The sequence below is a fragment of the Antechinus flavipes genome, chromosome 2 (genome assembly GCF_016432865.1).
Source record: "Antechinus flavipes isolate AdamAnt ecotype Samford, QLD, Australia chromosome 2, AdamAnt_v2, whole genome shotgun sequence".
NCBI lineage: Eukaryota > Metazoa > Chordata > Mammalia > Dasyuromorphia > Dasyuridae > Antechinus > Antechinus flavipes.
In genome coordinates this window covers 606946080-606969809 of record NC_067399.1, presented here as the reverse complement: position 1 = coordinate 606969809, position 23730 = coordinate 606946080, and the positions used below count along the sequence as shown (strand labels likewise).

General features: G+C 32.6%; 1 protein-coding gene across 1 annotated transcript in view; it reads right to left on the bottom strand.

Moving 5' to 3' along the window:
• The window catches only part of KIF20B (kinesin family member 20B), a 100070-nt gene that overhangs the window by 29544 nt on the left and 46796 nt on the right, over positions 1 to 23730 (bottom strand). Inside the window, exons 21-26 of the mRNA XM_051981620.1 lie at positions 23312 to 23450; positions 14423 to 14542; positions 10064 to 10124; positions 6701 to 6826; positions 4914 to 5053; positions 3815 to 3970 (exon numbers count right to left, since the gene is read on the bottom strand). Of these exons, the coding sequence (XP_051837580.1) occupies positions 3815 to 3970; positions 4914 to 5053; positions 6701 to 6826; positions 10064 to 10124; positions 14423 to 14542; positions 23312 to 23450 (742 nt within the window). The remainder of the gene's footprint in view (positions 1 to 3814; positions 3971 to 4913; positions 5054 to 6700; positions 6827 to 10063; positions 10125 to 14422; positions 14543 to 23311; positions 23451 to 23730) is intronic.

Sequence of the window (23730 nt, the reverse complement as noted above, 5' to 3'; positions counted from 1 at the left end):
TTATATATCTATAATTTAACATATATATGATATAACATATATATATATATATACATATTATCATTAACCTAATTTATACATTCCAGTTTTCCCAGCAGTTCTTACTAAAGAAAGAAAAGTAACCCTTTGACCAACAGCTTATGCTCTTTATGAACCTGTAGGCTATTTTTTTGTTTGATTATTCTTAAATCATACTGATTAGTGTGCTCCACTGTTCTACTTTTCTTTTTGTTAATTTATCAAAGAATTTTGGTTATTACTGTGTTTGAAATCTTAATCCCCTTATTTTACAGAGGATCTTTTAAATAAGTTTAGTGTATGATCTAAAATTGGTAATGTTTACCTTTATCAAGGTTGGGTGCAAATCACTGGGAACCTAAATAAATACTATTTTCCCTGTCATGCAGTTCATTTAAATAATTTTATATTCACATTTTCTAAAAAAAATGAAATCTTTATAGCAGCACTTTCTGTGGAAATAAAAAACTGGAGGGAAGGGGAGATAGGAAGTGGATATTGCTGAATAAACTGTTATACATAAAACTTGTGGGAACAGTGAGTCAGCCTTGGAATGAAGACAATATAAGATCAAATCCCATCTTCTTTTACTTATGTAATCCAAGCTAAACCACTTAATCTCCAAAAATAGCAGGCAAGTCTCTAAGGCTACACACAATGTAAACCTGTATTGGTAGAAGTAACCCCCTTATTAGGAGCTCCATCATCAATGACATTACAGAAGATGAAGAAGAGGGAAGAGGGGACATGGATAAGAGAAGGTAACAAGAGAAGAGAAGGAAGGAGGAGGAAAGTGAGAAGACAGGAAGGAGAAAAAGAAGGAAAGGAGAGGAAAAAGCAAGTAGAGGATGAGAAGAAGAAAGAGAGAAGGAAGGGAAGTAAAGGAAAAGGAGGGGAAGAAAAAGGGAGACAGGAGTGGAAGAAGCAGGGAAGAAGGAAAGGAGAAGTGAGGAAAAAGAAGAATAAGATTCAGGAGCAATGAATATGATAAATTCAGAGAAACATGGGAGAACTTGGATGTCCTGATGCAGATCAAGTAAAATAGAACTGAGAAAATGATCAAAACCAATCTGGATCCCAGAAAACAGAAAAGGAAATATATTTCCCTCCTGGCCTCAGAATTTTAAAAAACCCATGGGCACATCTCACATCTTCCATATATTGGCTGTGCAACCTCAAGTAGCACTTAATTTCTCCAAGTGTTCTAAATAATTCTGTAAGAACACAAAACAGAGCATAATTTTGTCATAATGCCTAGGAATGGGTTTCTGCAGAAAAAGGTAACTATACCAATTAAGGAAAAAGAGTTATTAAGTAAGAGGCAAGGAGAGAAGGAAATAAGAGTTAAACCATTTTAATAATCAAGATGAAAAACTCCAGACAACTTTCTAGTAAAACTACCAAAATGTTAAATATAACTACCAAGTTATCAAAGCAGAGGATAAATCAGAGATTTTCCATTTGAAGTTGCTTCCAATGATTACTTTCTGGCTATTCTGGGACCAAGGTTAAAATCTTATTTCCTTTTCTGAAAGACTATCAGTTGTTATTTTTATGAACAATTTTCTCAGATAAAGGTTATATTGCAAATATACAGAGAATTTTATAAGAATACTGAGTCATTTCCCAATTGATCAAAGGATATGAAGTTAGTTTTTTCAAAGAAATAAAAGCTATATGTAGTCATATAAAAATGCTCATAATTATTATTGGTCAGAGAAATGCAAATTAAAACAATTCTGAGGTATTATTTCACAACTATCAGATTGGCTAAAATGACAGAAGTAACAAATGACAAATATTGGAGATGTGAAAAAATTGGGACACTAATACACTGTTTTAGAATTGTAAAACTGATTCACCCATTTTGGAGACCAATCTGGAATTATGGCCCCAAAGAGTTATAAAACCCTGAATGCCCTCTAACCCAGAAATATCAGTACTAGGCATGGTTCAGAAAAAAAGGAAGAGAATGTATGTTTTAAAATATTTATATCTCTTTGTGATGGCAAAGAATTGGGAACAGAAAGGATGTCCATCAATTGGGGAATAACTAGACAAGTTGTGATACATGAAATGTAATGGAACAGTACTAATGACGAGTGGGTTGATTTTAGAAAAACATGGAAAGAGTTAAAAGAAATAATGAAGAGTGAAATGAGCACAACAGAACGTTGGTTACAATAACAGCAATATCATTCAAAGAATGAGCTAAAAAAAATAATTTGAGCAAACAGGCAGGTCCAAAGAATTTCAGTTTAAGTTTTGACCAAAAAAGGTCATCAGCAAATAGATAATACACGTCACAAGGAAGATGAAAACAAGAATCAATGGGAGAAATTTAACAAAGCAAAGGACTTGAAAAAGGAGGAAAAATTGCTTTTAAAATTGTAAAAGAAAAGTGAACAATGGACTACATGTTTTTCCCGTAAAGATAAGTGGACTGTACTTTCTATCTTTTCTACTCACTCACTAAAACTTTAGCCACAATGAAAGATTATTTAATTCTTCTCAAGTAAGAAGGATCATAGCACCTTATCTGCACAAATTTTACTTTTTCCTACCACACTGTAAATAAAGTCAGTATATTTGGCCATCACCTTGGAGCCTTGTTCAAATACAGTAGTGGTTCAAATCCTACAAGGGCAACCATGGCAGTAGGAAGAGTTCTGTACTGTGAACAATTCTTAGAAACTCAAGTCAAGGAAAGAAGCAGCTACACCCAAAGAAAGAACACTGGGAAATGAATATAAACTGCTTGCATTTTTGTTTTTCTTCCCAGATTATTTATACCTTCTGAATCCAACTCTTCCTGTGCATCAAGAGAACTGTTCAGTTCTGCACACACATATATATTGTATCTAGGATATATTGTAACCTATTTAACATGTATAGGACTGCTTGTCATCTGGGGGAGGGGATGGAGGGAGAGAGGGGAAAAATCGGAACAGAAGTGAGTGCAAGGGATAATGCTGTAAAAAATTACCCTGGCATGGATTCTGTCAATTAAAAAGTTATTAAAAAAAAAAAAAGAAAGAAAGAAAGAAACTCAAGTCAAAGTGAAAACCAACACTTTCTTTTAAAGACTCTCTAATATAGACTTATATAGAGCTTATAAAGGCTCTCCAATATTCTATGGTGGATATATACTTTTGTGGTGTCTCACATTTCTCTAGTACTGCCTTTCCCTAAAGGTCTTTGTATCCTCTTCAGCATCTAGCACCCACAAGAAGAGCCTGAATGGATTAAACTGTCTCACAGGTTTGAGAACAGAAGAATTTGTATTAGAGAAAATTCTTCCCAAGGAGAATCCTAAACATACACAGCAAATTGGTGTTTTTCTTGTCTATTTTTTCTATTTTATAATAGTCACTGTACAACTAACAGCATGAAGCTATCAAAGAGGATGAAAAGCTGTGTTTGATAGCATGGACAAATTTCTGGCCATATTTGTTATTCGCCAACACCATATGATCTCTTTATCATTTTTCAGGCATCTTCTGGTTTGGTTCTGTTTACCTGATCAACATGTCCCCTGGGTCCCCCATAGCAGGGGAATCCCTATCTTCTTGCTTTCTTCTGAGCAGTATCCCACCCTCTTCTTTCCTTGCCTTAGTCTCAAAAGACTGACTGAGGCCCCTGCCCCAGGAGGGAATGTGGGCTTCTCTCTGCCTGAGGAAAGCTGAGAATCTGAGGAGTGGGCAGAGAAAATACTTTTTGCAAAATAGGCAATGTATCAGGTGCTGCAGCAAAGGGAAAACCAAGAAAGCCAAGCCTCTTTCAGTCTCCCACCTACCACTTCATTATGAAGCTGTAAACAACGGGCTCGGTCTTCAGCATACTTTTTCATCTCTCTGTTTCGATGGTTTTCAGCTTCTTTTGCTTGAGTGATAAGCATTGTTTTTTCTTCCAACCATTTCTTTCTGTCATCTTGATGCTTCTGTTCTGATTCCTATATACAAAAAAATCAAGGGAGCAAAGTTGTTAAGAATAGTTTATGCAGGTCAGATTTGCAAAAAGTTCCTTCACTTAAGATCTTTTCAAAACAAAGCCTATAATTCTGCAAATTAAAAAGGCTTCCTGGAAGAAGCAGAATGGACATGCTTCTGGATTTCTCTTCTAGTTGGGATTATAGTCATAAAATATTCAAATATCCCTTAATTTAGGAATGTTAAGTACAAAAGTATTCTAAAAGATACATGCCTGACATAATATTGAACTGAAGAACATCAGTATTGGAAAGGATGCTAGACATCTAATTCAACTAATAGTCCAAAACTTTTAAGATGACATTTTAAAAGGAGAGCCATTGAATTGATATAACATTTGGTAAATCTCATGAAAGGAATTAATCATCTAGTATTAAGGCCCTGTTGCAGCATTTCTACTTTCAAAAAATAAAAATGACATTAATAAGAGAAATTCACTTTTCTTAAATATCATTTTGTCAACCCAATTTCCCTAGAGAAATTCTTAATTTTTAATTTTTAAAAAATAGTTAAAAATCAAAAGGAATGTGTAGCCCAATACTGAAATAGAAGTTCACCATTATTCATTAAAGGAACAGAATCTCAGATTACAGAAGGCAATGACTTAGTTGCTACAAATTTGATTTTCATGACACAAAGTTTGTTTTAGGAAAAACCTAAAGTTTTTAGCTTTCCCACATATACAGTCATATGTATATATGTGTGTATATGTGTTTTATGTGCATTTATAAATGCAATATGCATGTAACTTATGTTACATGTAACATATATATATATTTTTTACATACTTCTTACTTCTGGGTTTTAATAGATTGCAAGTGATTCATTAACTCAGCCATCTTAAGTTTACTAATCTATTGTATTAACATATAATTAGAAATAAAGATCAAATAAAGATAATATTACCTGTAATTCTTCTTGTAACTGATTGAGCTTTTCATTGAGTATATCTGTGTTAGCCTTATCACTTTGATCTGAGTTTTGTAGCTCCTGCTGACTGATTTCAGAGTCCAGATTCTTGTATTTTTTCTTCCATTTTTCCAACTCTAGTGATAAACATAAGTAGACCAAGAGAAAATGGGACATGAGAAAAAAAAAGATTGACAAACATAAAATGCCATACAGGTGTGTACATTTATTTTCACTTGTGTTTTGGTCCATACTCTGATTTGAGAATTATAAGGGAACTCCATGCAGGAAAACCCCCCTACCATGTAAATCAGCAATTTATTTTAGCACGCTGAAAAGTTGTGGCTTGCCCATACTCTAATATGTATTTGACTAGTATATATCAGAGGCAGGACCTGATCACACATCATCTTGGCTCCTAGGACATTCTTCTGTCCATTCCTCCATATGGCTATCTTATAGAATCATTATTACTTATCACTGAATGTAGTAATGTGCCTATATAACTACTTCATGTCCCCAACAGACTTACTGATGATGCTGAGAGACTGGACAGGATGTCTAAGGATATAACATCTGGAGTACTGCTAAGATGTAAGACTATGAGCAGGGAGAAAGGTGAGCCTTAGTAGTTTACTAATCTATGGTATTCTCAACTATTCTGCAAAACAAGCTCGAGATGTGGCAGAAATACTCAACACAAGTGATTCACCACACAATTTTTCCTACTCTCCATAGTGGCTGAGATTTTTCAACCTTGGTTCTTGATAAAAATAGAATATGAGACTGATTCTAGTAACATAAAATTCAATAAGGGTAAATGTCAAGTCTGGTACTTGGCACACACAAAAATTAACTTTACAAATTAGAGGGAATGGCAATTTTTCTAAAAAAGATTTGAGTGTTTTTTGAACACTTCAAAAGTAACATGAGTCAGGAAGTGTGACGTGATGGCTAAAAAACCTAGTAGGATCTTGGGCTGCACAAAAGGTCAGAGCATCCAAGAGTGGGAAAGTCCCACTATGCTCCCCATCTTTGTCAGATTTCATTGGGAGTACTGTCTTGGGCACCAGTGTTTATCAAAGAAATTGATAAAGTGAAGAGTGTCCAGAGGAATGAGACCAGGATAATGAAGGGCCTGAAGAACTTAACATATGAGGTTCAACTTAAGAAAAAGGACATGTTTAGCCTGAAGAAGAGAATATTCAGAGGGTCCATGATGGTTCTTTTGAAGAAGAAACTAGACTTCTTTTAACCTCATCCCAGAGAACACCAGAAGAAATGAGGTAGAAATTACCAAGAAATTTCCTAATAATTAGAGCTAACCACAAATATAATCAAATGCCTCAAGAAGTGCTAAGTTTTCTAGCAAAGGCTGAAAAATCACTTATTGAGTATATCATGTATGGGCCATTGAGGTCTACTCCAACTTTCAAATGTTGGGATTCTGTGTCCAAATTCCTTCTAAGTCCTCCAATTTTATCTACGCAAGTTTATGCTATCTTTTGTATTTATATATACACATATATAACACTATAATATTTATAAAAGTAGAAAAGGCAATTTTAGAAGAAACAGGAAAATCAAAGCTTTAAATCTGAGATATTTCAAATCATTCTAGGTAGAGATAGGTTGATAGATGAACAGATAGATATTAACTGATAAATAGATGGACAGATAGACAGATGATAGTAGATGGATGGATTGACAGACAGATATAGATAAACAGACAGACAGATAGATGGATAGATATACTGTTATTGTTATTATTATTTTTTTTTTACCAGAAGTCAGTTTCACAACTTCTTCTGATCTAGACTCAAGCATTTCTTCCATTTCTACTTGAGTTTGCTCCTGTTCTTCCATTGTTGCTCGCATTCCTTCAATTATTTTCTCTTTAACATCCAGATCTGGAATTTTTCACAAATTCATTTCAAATATCATTACCATTCTAAGTATTCCATTTCCCTTTAGCCCTTCACAACTGAGAGATACTATAAAGGTAACACATTGAAATACACTTAAAACATATTCAAAACTCTTTAACACTGGGACTTAAGATAAAGTTTTATTAAGCAGCATTTCTAACAACCTTCACTTTTATAAACAAGTTTTCAATAATTTTAACAGGACTCATTTGTGGTACCTAAACACAGGCTCAATCCAAAATTAAGGCTTTGACTAATAAAAAAGTCATCTAGATGAACTAAAACAAACTTTTAAAAATATAAATTTCATTTACATTTATACAAATAACATAACTACATAGATAAGCAACTATTCTTACTTCCATTTTTATGTAAAAGAACATATAGCAGAATATTTTAAAAGACCCAAAGTTATACAAAAATCAATGCAAAGAATAATAAAGATTACTGATCAATTAATATTATTTTTTTTTTGTTAAATACTTTTGTCTGGATCATGGTAGCAAATGTTATAAAAATTGATTTTATGTTGTTAAAGAGGGGAAAATGAGACAATTTTGAACTAGATCTTCCTGTTTCAACATATGACTTTGTAACCACAATGTATACATGAAATGCTGTATTTGAACTTTTAAGAAGAAATTACATTGCTGAGTTTAATAAATATGCTAAGAGTTATACATGAGAATTATTCTTCTAAATAAACACCTGGAGAAGTTGTATATTTATTCCATTGAAGCCATCAGCTTTCCAGCCTCATCATTCAAATGAATCTTCCCTCTAAAGCTATCAATGATTTCATTAATTGTCAAAACTGAATGTCTTTTCTTAGTCCTTAGCCCTCTCATTATCTTTGCAGAGGTTAATTAGTACTGCAAATACTTTTTCCTTCTGGATACTCTTTCCTCTCTGGCTTTCTTACCTGTCTGGCTGATTTTTCTCAATCACCTTTGCAATATCATCAATATCACCCTCCCTAATTGTGAGTGTTTCTCAAGATTTTATCCTAGGCCTTTTTTTCTCCTCCATCTGTATTTCCCCTTTTGGCAATCTCCACAGCTCCCAAGGGTCTAACTATTATCTTTGTACATATGATACATAACTATATGCATCTATCCCAGTCTCTTTGAAAGTCTCAGTCAAACATTAATAACTACCCATTGGACATTTCAAACTGGACCGTTCCCAAACATATTAAGCTTGACAACTCCCAAACTGAATTTATTACCTTCCTTGTCCAAACCTTACCTCTTTCAAGCTTTCCTATTTTTGTCCAAGGTAGCACCAAACCATTTTCTAGTCTATCAGGCTGGTAATCTAGGCATTATCTTGGACTTCTCACTATTTTGCAAACTACATATCCGATCAGTTGCCAACTCTTGCCATTTCTACCTTTACAATATCTCTCAAATCCTACTGATTGACTCTATTTACATAGCTTCTACTTTAATTCACATCCTCTCCACTTTTCTCCTACATCAAGAAGCACATCGGACAAATTTGGATAGTGCCCATTTTTGCATGGTCCACAAGCTAAGAATGATTTTATTAAAAAAACATTTTTAAATACAATAACTTTATTTTTTCCCACTTATTAGAATCCCCCCATTTACATATAAAGATAGTTTTCAACATTTACTTTTGTAAGATTTTGAGTTACAAATTTTTCTCTCTTCTTTCCTTCCTTCCCCCATTCCCAAGACAGAAAGCAATCATGTTATAATGTACAATCATTTTAAACGTATTTATTAATTATGATAAAAGTTTATTTTTAAAAATGCAAAAATCTCTCTTAGCACACTAGTGTCAAAAAAAACTCAAGCAGTATTTTGCTGATTCCTGGTTGACAACAATAGCCTCCTTACTGGTCTCCCAGCCTTGAACTTCTCAAAACTCAGGTTGATGCCTGAGTGATTTTCTTTAAGCACACATCTAACCATGTAATTTCCCTATTCAACCAATTCCAGTGGCTTCTTATTGCCTTTAAAATAAAATATAAACTTCTCTTTTTAGTCTTTAAAGTTCAACATAATCTGATCCCAACCTCACTGGACATTATTCCCTATATTTTGCAATCCAGCCAAACTGTCTCTCTCTGCTCCTTAAACACAAGTAGGGGGTCAGAAAAATGTTACTTGAGTTTTTGTAACACCACATGCTAAGAGAACTTGTTCCCATCTCCATGCTTTTGCATTGGCCATCATGATTAAAATGAATTTACTCAACTTCTGCTTTCCTCTTCCTTTAAGACACAGCTTAAGCATGATGTTTCCCCAAAGCTTCCTGATCCTCCAATTGCCAGTGAACTTTCTCCTAAACTATTTTGTATTTAATGTATATGCATGTATTTCTATTTACTAACTTTGTATTTATGTTTTATACATTTTTATGAATATTTGTCTGTTTCTCCATTAAAATAAAAGCTTTTTGTGAATAAGGATTATTTTGTTGGACAACTAAGTGGTACAGTGGTTAAAGCATTGGGCTTGGAATCAAGAAGACTCATTTTCATGAGTTCAAATCCAGCCCCTGGGAAAATCCATTAACTCTGTCTGCCTCAATTTCCTTACCTATAAAATGATCTGGAGAAGGAAATGGCAAACTATTCCAGTCTCTCTGTCTAGAAAATTTCAAATAGGATCATAAAGAGTCAGACACAATTGGAAATGACTAAACAACAACAATAAAAATTGTTTGGTTTGGTTTGGTTTGGTTTTTTTTGTGGTTTTATCACCAGTGCCTTGCATTGGGCTTGAGACACATACTAGGCACTTAATACTTATTAACTAATTTGCCACAAGGATTTAATATAAAAGCAGTTTTAAAAGAATGAAGTTACACTTCCCTCTCCTTCCCCCCAAATAAATACTTTCCTTTAGAAAAAGCATGTAATTTTTTTTAAAGATACACAACCACATATGGAAAGAGTTCACTACACATAACCTTTAAACTAATTTTGTAAAATACTTTACTTTGTGAAAAGAAACACATTAGCAAGAATCCAGTCTTCTGTCTTTATAACATATGCAATTCATGCTACTATTTATCCAAAGAGAATGTAAAAAATGAGAAATAAATAAAACCTAGTTACCCGTTTTCCATTTTGCAAAAATAAGCACTACCAATTCCACTTCACTTAAGAATTTTGAAGATATTTCAAAACAAATTCAATAGAACACATTTTGCCCCATTTTATTATACAAAGTTTTTAGTTCTTACCTTTACATATGTTTTGATATTGTTGAATAACTTCTTCAGTATTCTGATTATTCAGCTGTTCCTGAAAAATTTAACGAAACTACATTAGTAAATTTATACCTCAAACTTTAGAAACTGGAAAATAAGAAAACATTTATGGGATTTCTAATTTGCAATGTCTAGGGTAGTGCCAGACTTAAATTCCAAAGTTGCTCTTACCTTACAGAAAAAGAACAATCAAAACACAAATTCTCCCTTTACTTCTATAACTACTAGATTCAATAAACACCATGTTTTTTTCCTCTTTCTTGATCCAAAACAAATGTAAGAGGCAAGATCAAGGAGAACCCACAAATTCAGAAATAAATGTTAAAAGATGGTAAGTGATATTCAGTGATGTTTAGGAGGGAAAATATATGACATCTTTGTCAAAATAAAATGTGATCTAAGCTTATTTGTCACCGACCCAGCAATTTAGAAATAGTTTTAGAGCTTATGAGAAAAGGAATGAAGAGTTAGCTATAGCACATCCCTAACCTGCTTCATGTCAATCACACCAAAAACAAAAGAAATGAGAGAAAATCTCTAAACAACAAAACACGTCCAGGGATCATAAGAACATAAGTTTGGAACTGGAAGAGTCTTTAGAGATGATCTAGTCCTCCTCATTTTACAAAAAAAAAAAAAAAAAAAAACTAAGACCCAGTCGTATCCAAGGTCACAAAGAACAAAAAAAAGAGCAAGGATCTATCTGCCAAGGAAGATATGAAATAACAAATGATTTTTATATGACATTTTAAAATTTATACAGCGCTTTACCATCTTAATCTGATCCTCACAAACAGTGGATATTAAGGCATTATTACTGCATTTGATAAGTGAACTAAGATAGAGAGGTTAAATGTCTAATACAATGGTTGACTAGTTAGTGTCCGAAGGAAACTTCTAACTCAAAGTCCAGGCAGTGCTCTCTAACACTGAACACTGAATACTGAATGAGGCCTTTGTACATATAGGTCCTTTTCCTTTTTTTTTTTTTTAAATCTTTTTGGTGTATATACCTAGTAATGGTTTTGCTGAGTCAAAATCAAAAAACCACAGTTTTATATCCCTTTGAGTACAGCTATAAACTGCTCCCCAGAATGGTTGAATCAATTCCAACAATGACTTAGTGTCCCAATTTTCCAAAATCCCCACCAAAATTAATCAATATGATATGTATGAGCGGGGTACCTCAGAGTTGTTTTAATTTGCATTTCTTTAATTAATAGTAATTTAAAACAATTTTAAGTATGATTTTAGTTTTGAATTTTTTCTTCTAAAAACTGCCACTTCACACATTTTAACCTCATCTTAGTAGATAGTGTGAGAGATGTTGGTCTATACCTAGTTTCTACCAAACTGCTTTCCAGTTTTCCCAGGAAAGAGATAAACTCTGAAATACTAAAGCCACAAAAGTTTTTAGGAATAAGGATGATAGCTCTAATTACTGGACACAAGGCAATGAAATTTATATTTAAAAAAAAAAAACAACAAAATGGAAAGAAGATAAATAAGAAGATAAATAATTTTTGTAAATGTCAGAAAATTTTCTAAACTTTTATACTTATACAATTTATCAATGGATAAATGTTCAAAGTTTAAACACAAGATTTACAAAATAAAAATTATAAAAAGTAATGTTAAAAAAAAAAAAAAAAAGCTAAGTAAGTACTTCAAAAAAGTTTATCCTTAGTAGCAAAGTGTTGTGTCCTGCTTTCTAGGGCCCCCAAGCTGGGGTGATTAAATATACCTTCCTAGTGGAGAAGTGATGAGGCAGGACTCCTGGGGAGGGTGAGGAAATGGAGTCTGTTTATTTCAAGGGCTTTCCCCTTTTTATAATGTAACAAAAACAACTCCAATAATGTAAGACCACGTAAACAACTTGCTATGTAGTTTGCCACCTGGTATCATCACTCTTCCACCTTCTATACTCTGCTTCAATCTCTATACAGGTTGTCACTGCCCCCTGACTTCTCAGGAAGGCCGAGAGTCTTTAGGGGAGATGGGGAGCCAAACCAGACATTGTTAGCAGGTTCCCTCTGGGCTAAGGGTCTTATACATTATGCAGTTACCCCATTGACTGTAACCCTTTATAACAAAGTATTACAATTTCTAGGAACTCTGATTCATAATCTAGAAGTCATCCTTTATTCATTCCTCACAAGCACTTATTGCCAAATGTTATTCAGTCTACTCCCATAATATACCTGAAATCAATGATCTCCTCTCTGCTCATATAACCATCTCCTTTGTTATGACCCCATGCCTCAACCCAAACAATCACAGCTGCCTAAAAACGATCTCACTGCCTCAAGTCTCTCCCTTCTCCAATCCATCCTCCAACCAGGTACCAATAGATACTATCAAAACACAAATCTGATGAACCCATGCTCAAAAAATTCTAGTGGCTCCCTGTTGCCTCTATGATAAAATACAAACTTTCTTTTATGAAGTTTTTGAAGCCTTACTGCACATTGCTTTGCTCATATACTCTAATCCCACTGGGCTAGTTGCTTGCTGTTCCCTGTATACCATACATGACTAGTACATGTTCTTATTTCTGCTTAAAAAAAAAAAAATCACTGATTTCCTCCTAAGTATCCCCTCTCATAAAAAGCTGACCCTGATTACCATAATCTGTCACTTTATATTACTAGATAGATGGAGATATAGAAAGATAGAAAGATATAGTTGTATCTAATTTTCTATGTACATTGTTTTCTCCTAATTGAATGTAAGTTCAATGAGGGCAAAAGCAGTTTCATTTTTTCTTCATTCTCTTTACCCCCCCGTATGTTCTAATAATTCACTTGTTACTACCTTGCCTATTTTCAATATCTGTTTCCAGCTGAATAATCTGCAACTATTCCTGCTCCCAGGATGCTAAATAGCACTAGGAGAGGTCATAAAAATGAAGCTAATGTAACCCAGAATAAATTTATGGAGCATAAACTGGGCTCTCACTGTTGCCTGGTCATCCTCTTACTCTAATTGTTGGATTTCCTCTCTCCTTCCTCATAGGAATTATTCCCAACAGTTTCTTCTTTCCTCACAAGATTACACGCTAAATACACAGACCCTTCTGTTGATTTCTCAGCAGCAGCAACATCCACCCTCTTCCCATTTACTAACACTAATCCCTCTAACTACACTCTTAATTACAATCCTCCCAAAACTCCTCAGACTTTATTCCCGTAATCATCCCTTCTCAGCCATCTTCAAATTCTCTTTTCCCACAGCTTCCTTCCCATCTTCCTTCACAAGTTCAGGTTTCCTCATTCCTAAGAAAGATTCCTGATCATTCTATTCTCCATTCAGCTACTATCCCAATTCTTTCCTTCTCTTCGCAGCCAAACTTCTTAAAATTTTTAGTGTCTGCCTACTCTTTTGTCAAACCCTTGCAATCAAATTTTGATTCCTACTGAAACTTCTTTCTCAAATAGTCAAATCAAACACCTTTTTTCAATCCTTCTCCTATAAAAACTCTCTGAAGTATATGATACTCTGTGGTGGTACTGACTACATCTACCACTATAATAAAAGCCTTCATTACCACTTCACCAAATTATTCTAATAGCCTCTTAAAAAGAGTCATTCTGTCTCAATATCTTCCTCTTCTGGTCCAGCCATCACACCACTACTGATCTTCCTTAAATCAAAATTTGGATAAGTCATTTCTTTGCTCAAAAATGCTTAGTGCTACCTACTGTCTTTATGTAAAATACAAATTCCACTGCCTGCCATCCAAGGTCCTGTATAACCTGGGACAAAAACAATGCAAACTTACTCCATGCTACTCCCTCTGCAGTAGGCTTTAATCAAAGGGAAGTCTTCAGCTCCTGGTTTTCCATTCCTCACTCACATCATTCTGTGTATGAAATGTCTTTTCTTTCTCTACTTCCTTGATGAATTTTGATCCATCTTAAAAACCCAATTTAAATCCTATCACCTTCACAAATATATCCCAGATCCCTCAATCTGCCCTATCACTCCTCACAAAGGTCTGTTTGCCTTTATAATAGCTGTCTGCATATATGTCACATCCCCCAACTACACTCCATAAGATAACACATTTTATTTAATTTTGTATCTACTTCCAAGATCAAACTACACCAATATGCATATAATAAGAATTTAATAAATGTTTATCAAATTGAATTGAATTAACTAAATTCAAAGCTTCCTTTGTAATGAAAGCTAAACACCATTAAATTAAAATAAGCAAATTTTCTTTTCCAAAATGAAGCTAAAAAAAAAAAAACCTGAAATAATTTGCTTCTCCATTTTACCAAACATTAAACTATAACCAAAAGAAATTAATTAAAAGAAACACATTACCTTAAGCTGTTGGATGGTTCGCTGTTTGATATCTAATTCCTGGGAAAACTGGTTTTTAATTTTCTCAAGTTCATTAACTTTATTCCTCAGTAATTTCTCTTGGTCACGCATTATAGATATCTGCAAAAAGTAATCTTTATTAAGGAGACTGAACACTTCTAAAAGAAGCAATAATCTTGACCACTTTTGAAGATTTACATAATTTTTCAGATATTAAAAAATCATAAATTCCATCATTATGTAAGGTGTCAAAATAATTCCTCATTTTTCTAACACAGAATATAGACAAATCAATGCATATTTTCATGTTACACTGATTTCAAAAACAAACTTTTAAAATCAATTCTATAAGAATCAACATAATACTTTTTATGTAATGGCAAGTTTTTTTAACATTGTGGAAAATTACAGGGTAAAGAGTGCTGAATTTAAATTCAGAGGACATGATACCAAATTCTAATTTTGTCACTAATTATTTACTACTTTTGTGTCTATGGATAAATTGCTTAGGTTCTATGGGGCACAGTATTCTTAGCTATAAAATCAGGGGTTATCAACTGATAAATGATTAAAAGATATTATCTATGCCAAAAGGGCTATAAATTCACGCATATCCTTTGACCTAATGATACTACTATTAGGCATAAATACCAAAAGAGATTTAAAAAAAAAAGGAAAAGGACCTTTCCATACAAAAACTATTTATAGCACCTCACTTCTCAGGGCAAAAAATTGGAAATGGAGGGAATGTCCATCAATTGGGGAATGGCGAAATAAATTATGATATGTGACTATGACGTTATATTATTGTTCTATGGGAAATGAGGAGTAGGATGCTCTCAGAAAAATCTGGAAAGTCCTCCACAAACTCAAGCAAAGTAAAATGTATTGTGTACAAAGTATTAGCAATGTTCTGAGATAACCAGCTGTAAATGACTTTACTATTTTCAGCAGTATAATGATTCACAGCTATTCTGAAGAACTTATGATAAAAAATCATATGTATATCCAATAATTGATTGTGTCTCAACATAGATGGAAGCATTTTATTTTTCTTGAGGATTTTGTTGGGTTTTTTTTTTTGAGGTGGCAGATCTGTTTTCTTTTACAACATGACTTTTACAGAAATGTTTGGGGATTAGGGAAAGAATCTAGAACTCAAAAGTTTTAAAAATAGGAGTAGGACCTAGTGACGTCAAGGGTTACTTCCAAAGCTATAATTCTACAAGAATTTATGACTCCAAGTTAATTATTCTTTCTCTCTAGCACTACTCCTAGATAGGCATGGTACAATGAAAAGAATATTGAAAGTGGAGTCCGAAAGCTTGAATTTGATTAATAGGCTTATTACTCTCTACTTGTGTGTTCCTGGGCAAATAACTTTCTCATTTGAAAATGATGCTAACTGGACTAAATGGTCTCTAAGATTCCTTCTAACATTAGGTGCTATTACACAATCTTAATTTGTTGTATTACAAGTGTAGAATAATGGCTGCTATTAGAATATTTCTTAAAGCATTGAGACGCTTTGTCTATTTAAATCCAGAAGCAATAAGTGAACTAATTGCTCAAAGTCGCAAATAAATGATTAGATACTAATGATAATAAATTATGTTAACCAAACAATAAAAAGTATATTTAACTATATTAGTAGGTTCTTTAGCCAAAGTTGTTATAAAATTACTATAAAATTACTTAAAATCTAGAAATCCAGATCTATAAGTTATCTAGAAAATGAAAGATCTGATTCCTTATGTTGAATGACACAGGAAAATTTATGCTACACTAAAGTTAGCAAGAACAATGGCTGAACAAAAACTAGATACACCTAAGTCTAAAATTTCTCAGTCCTCACACATATTCCATCTATTTATACAGATGAAAATACATAGGATCAAAGCTAATCTATTTTTATTTTTATCTTTGTTACGTAGAAGTGTTAAATACATTGCCATTAGGTCACATTTCACCCAAAACATTCCCAACTGAGGTACAAATCAGATTAAAATGTAAAAATATTAACAAAATAAAAATAAAATAAAACATAGAAAATATTACATTTTAAAACAAAAGTAAATATGCAGGCAGTTAGGGACTTTTATGTATAGACTGGTGGCCATTTGAGTTTTAAGCTAAAGTTTTATGATATATGGATACCTCTCAGAATCAGCAAGTACAGAGGTAGATAATTAAAATGCAAATCTGAAATTGCCTGCAAATCACTTAAGTCAGGAGAAAACAGAAAGAAAATTCAGTTTGGCTTAAAGGCAACATGAGGCAGGAATCAAAGTAGGACAATCTGGGAAGGAGTTAAAAAGTTGACAAATAAGCAAACTTTAGGGATCTTCACTTTTTTTGACTATTGTTTCCCAAGAACTTCTAAATCTTTCCCTTTCTAAATTTCTCTAAATATAAGTTGGTAAAAGCACTGTTTTAATTAATTTGTGAATGAAAACTGAGTTAGTTTTTAGGTTTAATCTACTCTAGAAGTGATTCAGATTTATATTTCTACTGTAGTCTGATATTTAACCAATACTTTTCAGAAATCTATTTTTTCAGATCACTTTTAGTTTTAAACATTTCTATTTTGGTTTTACTTTTAAGTATCTATTTCTCATTCCTTTCTGAAATTTTGTTTGCTTCTTGTGAAAGGTTTTAGAAATGATCTAATTTTTTTTAGCTTTATTTTACTTTAAAGTCATCAGATACAATTATAAAATTTACATTTTTTATTGAGCCTCTTCCAATATGTGTTGGTACTACAGTTGCAAGATCATGTATCAAAAAAGACAATTTTAGAGCTTTCTAATTGGCATTTAAATTCTCAAATAAATCTGTGATCACATTGATGTGATACTTCCTCTAACAATAGAGACTACAACACATCTAAGCTTCCTCATGTATTTCATGTCTTCCGATTAAGTTTACCATAAGAAGTAGAAAAAGGTAGATGAGGAAGATGGTTATTCCTTGGATCTCAACTAGAATATACACCACCTACTCACAAACCCCAGCACTGCTGGCTTCCATCCTAGGAGCAAGCACTGAGTGTAATAATTGTCATCCTTTGGCTCTTTCCTAAGAGTCACTTCCTACCTCCACATCAGAAGGCTTGACAAGGATGTCTAGGCAGAAGGCAACTTAACTGACTCTTATTGCTGAATAATCTCTCATCACCCAGCAGATCAGTAGGGAGATATTCAAGATACTATAATGTTGTGATACGCATTCAGAAAATAGGAGACAAGGAGAAGCTAGGTGGTACAGTGGATAGAGCACCAGCCCTGAAGTCAGGCAGATCTGAGTTCAAATCTGGTCTCAAGCACTTAACACTTCCTAGCTGTGTTACCCTGGGCAACTCATTAACCCCAATTGCCTCAGCAAAAAGAAAAAAGAATAGGAGACAAACACAAATTATTTTCCAAAAGATTTTCCTCCAGAATCTAAAGATGATTTCAAAGGCTTTAACATTGAAGAACTGATCATTTTATCCACAGATTACCAATAAGGTTATGATAGAATTGAGAAAAAAATGGTAAGAAAATTTAGAAAGTAAATCAAGGGGACCAGCAAAAAGAGTTTGTTTTAAAAGTTCACTAGAAGCCACTATTGCCAATCACATAAAAGTCAATAAGGGCAAAAATCCACAATTAGTCAATATTTTTTTGCTTTTAAAAAAACCTAAGGATACTTAATTGGAGGGTGAGAGATAGGTGGAAGAGGTTGGCTCCTATTTTAAAATTTTTTAGAAAGGTTGGTCAATCCATGTGGAATTTCAATGAATGTTACCTGGGACACTACAAATGCAGATCTTGTATCTTTGCCTTGTGAACAATGTCTCAACTCAAAACAACAGGATTTGAAGCCTGTTTCATATGACAAATGAATATGTTGCAATACATTTTGATATACTGTATATATTGAAACGATCACTTCATATATGTGAGTAGCTAAAGAACTGTATTTCTTCACAGATATTTGGGATCTTATCAATGTTCCATGAAATAACAATGGATAACTATTCAGATATAAAGAACTGGAGTAGCATCATTTCTTTTAGATGTAATTACAATATGAACTTGAAATAAAATTGTGTTTTCAGGAAAGGTAGCTATTTTAAGAATTGATTTAAGAAAAATATGTAAAGAGATTGAAAAATGGTCCCCTTTCTACACCTGCAAATCAGTCACATAGGCAAGATCTTTCTCATAAAATTAATAGTATACCTTTTATATTTGGGATTTTGTTTCCTAAACAACATTATGGACAATTCTAAAGAAAAATTTTTTTTGATGTGTCTTCATCTTAGGTTTAGCCTGGGTCAGAATTTTAAGGGGGAGCTACTTTACAAATAAATATTGGCTTACGGAGACTTTTCCTGTAATGCAGAAAAGACATTTTGTATTTTAGGTTTTATGAATTTGTCAAAATTATGTAATAAAAACCGACTCCATGCACAGCATTTGTTTTTTCTTCAGAGTTTAAGGATTCTTATTTTTAAGGCTCCTACATTTGGCTAAATAAATTTTGTCTCCCTTGTTAATGCATTAATTGTTTGGGGTTTGTTTCTTTTTTAAAACCATCACAAGAGAAATTCCCCATACTGAGCCTTCTTATTTTATTCTATTATTGGAGTATGTAACCACCTACTTATGATCACCATATATCTTGGTCATATGCCTTTTGTTCTTATATCTCCCCAATACTATCCTCATCAGGTTTTATTCCAGATTTTTTATTTGTTATGTGCTGCAGTATACACATACACACAAAGCAACAATCCTATCAATTTTTATAATACTCATTTTTAATTTTTTAAAGACCCAATGTTCAAAGATTCATACATATATATATATTCATATATTCATATTACACAATACCAGTAAAATACTGGTATCAAAAAAGAAAACCTTAACAGTAATGCACTATTGGTGAGGTTATGAGACATAGTACAACCATTGCAGATATCAGTTAATAAAAATGCAAGAACAGTGACTGAACTGTCTGTACCCTTTGATCACATAAACCTACAGCTGAGTCTATAGCTCAAGAAAGTAAACAAATCAAAGGTCCTATATATCTCAAAATGTTCATAAAAGGATTCTTTATGATTAGAATTAGAAATAAAGTGGTACTCATTGATTTGGGAATGTCAGAAAAAAAACTGACATATGAATGTAATAGGCTATCATTATGCAACATAAATGACAAATGGAAAGAAAAGAAACATGAAAAGATTTATATAAACTGAAAGAAAAAGGAGAATCAAGACAACAATAAATATGACTTTAATAATGCACAGAAAGAAATCATTAAAGTAAAGTTGAACTCTTTTGAGTTTTGAGGAGAAAAATCGCTCTCAAAGCACAGAGTTGAGAGACTAATACATATTTTATCAGACAGGACCTCCCTATCAGAAGTATCTCCTTAATCATTTTTCTTTGTTACAAGATAGGGTTCAATCTAGAGGAAGGATGGAAAATCACTCCCATTAGAGTAAAGTGTAAAGACAAAAGACATTAATAAAACTTTTTTTTTAAAGGATTGATCTTGGTTTAAAAAATTTAAAAAGCAGTTCAATAAATAGGCTAGATAAGAATCAAAATCAAATGAGCCAGCTATGTGGCACAGTGGATAAAGTACCAGCCCTGGAGTCAAGAGGACCTGCGTTCAAATCTGCCTTCAGACATGTATCAGCTGTGAAACCCTGGGCAAATCACTTAGCTCTTATTGCCACCAAAAAATGGAACACAAATGAATTCAATTACTTAATATATGTCAAATCCAATAATAAAAATTACTTGGAGAATATGGGAAAATTAGAAAATAGTTATGGCTAAATTAGGTTTTGGACTAATATCTTATACTACATAATCACAGTTATGGTTAAGTCATCAAACATTAAAAGTAAAAACTTTAAAATACTGGAAAATAAAGTACCTTCTATAGCTATGGATATAAGGCGATCTTAGCCAAACAAGGGACTCATAAAAGATAAAAATTTCAATTACACGAAATTAAAAAGCTTTTGCAATAAGCAAATTAGTGCAATTAGGATAAAAAGGGAAAATGTCAATCGGGGACAAACACCTTTACACAATAAGACAGTACAGAGAATTTAAAACAAAGATATCAGTCCAAGAGTCATTCCCCTGTGGATATGGGGTCAAAAAGATATGAACAGTTCTCAAGAGAACTACAAACTTATCAACCATATGAAAAACTGTTCCAAATCACTACTAAGAGAAGAAATGAAAATCAAACTTATTCTGAGGTTTCAACTCACTCTCCAGCAAATTGGCTAAGATGACAAAAGAAGAAAATAGTGTTAAAGAGACTATAGGAAAACAAGCATACAAATATACTGTTAGAAGAGCTATGAATTGGTTCATCTAACATGGAAAGCAATTTGAAATTATGTCAAGAAAATTTATGCTTGCCATCTGGGGGAAGGGGTGGAGGGAGGGAGGGGAAAAACTGGAACAGAAGTGAATGCAAGGGATAATGCTGTAAAAAATTACCCTGGCATGCGTTCTATCAATAAAAAGTTATTTAAAAAAAAAAAAAGAATGTATTTAGATGCATAAAATAAAATACATAGGATTATCTGTTATATAAGATTGTGAAGTGAACCCATTATACCAAAATAAAGATGTATGTTTTTCATTAAAAAAAAAAAAAAGAAAATTTAAATATCTATAATCCTTTAAACCAAAAATCTCACTCTAGATATATACTCACAAACAAGTCTAACAAACACTCTGAGAAAGATCCTATAAACATCAAAATAATAATAGCAACATTTTACATAATGGAAAGAACTGGAAATAAAACATATTATCAACTGGAAAATGGCTGAATTGTAATAGATTAATGCGATGGAATTTAACTGTGAAATAAATAAAGACTACGAAGAATACAAAGAAGCAAGGGAAGGCTTAATAGAAGGGATACAATGTAAAGAAAGCAAAACCATGAAAAAAAACATACATAAGGACAACACTGAAAAAGAACAAAGAAAAAAACACACAACTAAACACTGTATAAATGTGAAGACCATGCTTGGCTCCAAAGAAAAGATGAAAAAATATATTTCTTTCCTTTATTTACAAAGGTAGAGAACACAGATTTGGAATACTGTATATGCTATTCCAAACTGCTTTAAGTGTTAGTTTTGCTTTTCACCACTAAAAAAAACATAAAGAGGAAAAGGACATATTTGAAAGTGAGTGTGATATCCAAAAAAAAATGATGAAGGTGGGAGATTCATAGATATGTAACATCGTATATATTTTTCATATTTTTCAATGTTCTAAACAGTTTTACTGTTTTTTTTCCTTTTTCTTTTAAAACAAAATCATACAGATAATTCTTTTGGGGGGAAAGGAGAAGTATATAAAGGGGAATTTAGAAAATATAAAAAGAAAAGATATCAGTAAAAGTTTATTTTTTAAAATTAGCTTACTAAGCACTATCATTTATAAATTCTACTAATATTAGGGATGCTCAAGATGCAGATCAAGGTGATTCAAGAAATTTTATGAAAAAACAGTACTATAGGTTAGTAGTGATTGATATTTTCTTGACTGCCTTTCTTCAACATTAATAAAGTACATAAATCAGCATTTTCCCTTTTTTTTTTCATTTTTTGTGACTCAATTCTCCAAGAGCTTTGTAAATTTGTAGTCAGAGATATATACTTGTATGTATGTACATATGTATGTGTATATATATATAATACACACACACACACACACACATACACACACATACACACACACACACACACACACACACATATACACTTGTTCTAATTCAGACAATTTCCCCACCTTTTTAGTCTTTGGTGACACATCTTCCTAAGCAGGCCCAGGAGTAGGTTGTTAGAGACCAAGTAAGTGGCTCTATTTGTTTGACAGTGAAAAGTTTGCTTTAAAATTTTGCAGAGCTTTTCCATTTTTGTTCTGCTTCTTACTCTCCATTTTTCATTCATCCTCCAGATAACTCTGCTTATTTGGATCTATTGCCAAGTTTTAAAAATCAACTGATTTTACCTGCCACTGTTTACCTATGCTTGGTGCGAAAATACTATTCATAATCTTCCATCATCCTTCTTCACAAAATTTTACAAACTGATGTTTCATTGATGTTCCCTCTGGTTCCAACCTTGCACAAAGAAGTCAAATATTTGTTGACTAAAGTGTTCTTTAACTTTTTTTGTTCTCCCTGATAAGGTGATTGAATTACAGTGGATAAACTTTTGTATATTACTATATTTTTCACAATATTTATCTGCCTTTGGTAAATTATTAAATAACATAGATTTTACTTTCATTCAAAAAATTCCTAAGAGTAACTAAACTAAGGTATCATCAGAATTTAATGAAAGTCTCTAAAGTACCAAATGGAACAATCTTAGCCAAGTAGGACAAAATATTGGTTTTGTATATCAGTAGAAAGGTATAGATTATATATTTTGTTTCCTTCCCTTCCTATCTTTTTATTTTCCCACCTCTCCTTTTTTTTTTTTTAAACTTTTCTTTTCCTCTACTAGGCAGAATACAAAATAAGAGTTGTGGGATTTTTTTAATGTTGTACTTTCCTCATTAAATTTTGTATGTTGTGATAATAATTACTTGAAACATTTTTCATCTCTGGGTGTTGATTTTTCAAAATTGTTCCTTGCTGGTTTTTTATGAGTCTTGCAATTGTTTCTATCAAACTTCCCAGAAGTTTCTAATCCCAATTCTAATATGTTATGTTTCAAATATGTTAATTACAACTAATTAAAGTTTTTTGAAACTCTTAATTTTAGGGATAGAGATCCCATTGCTAAAACCAATTTACAACTTCATGTCCATTTGATATGACCAATCTGAAATAATTTACCTCTTTCTGTACTTGCACAATTTGCTTTTTGGCATCAGCAAATTTCTCTTTCAGATCAACATAGTCCTCTTCTTTCCGCTGAAGATCTTCTTTCAATTTATATGTAAGAGCAGAGTTGGTAGAGAGTTCTTCCTTCAATCTTAAAAATACCATAATTACTTTCCAATAGTAAAGGAAAGGTGCAATGTTATTATTCTAAAATCACAGATGTTAAATATTTAAATACAATTTTATACAATTATATCTTATCATTAATATTTAAAAATTCAAACTACAATAAGTTATAATAAAACAAGTTCATAATATCAAAAAAAATTACAAATCAGGATTTCCAGATATGATGGCTGCCTGAACAGAGGCTGGCAGCCCAGATCTCACATACCTGCTCCAAGAACCTATAAAAAACTGAAAAACTACCT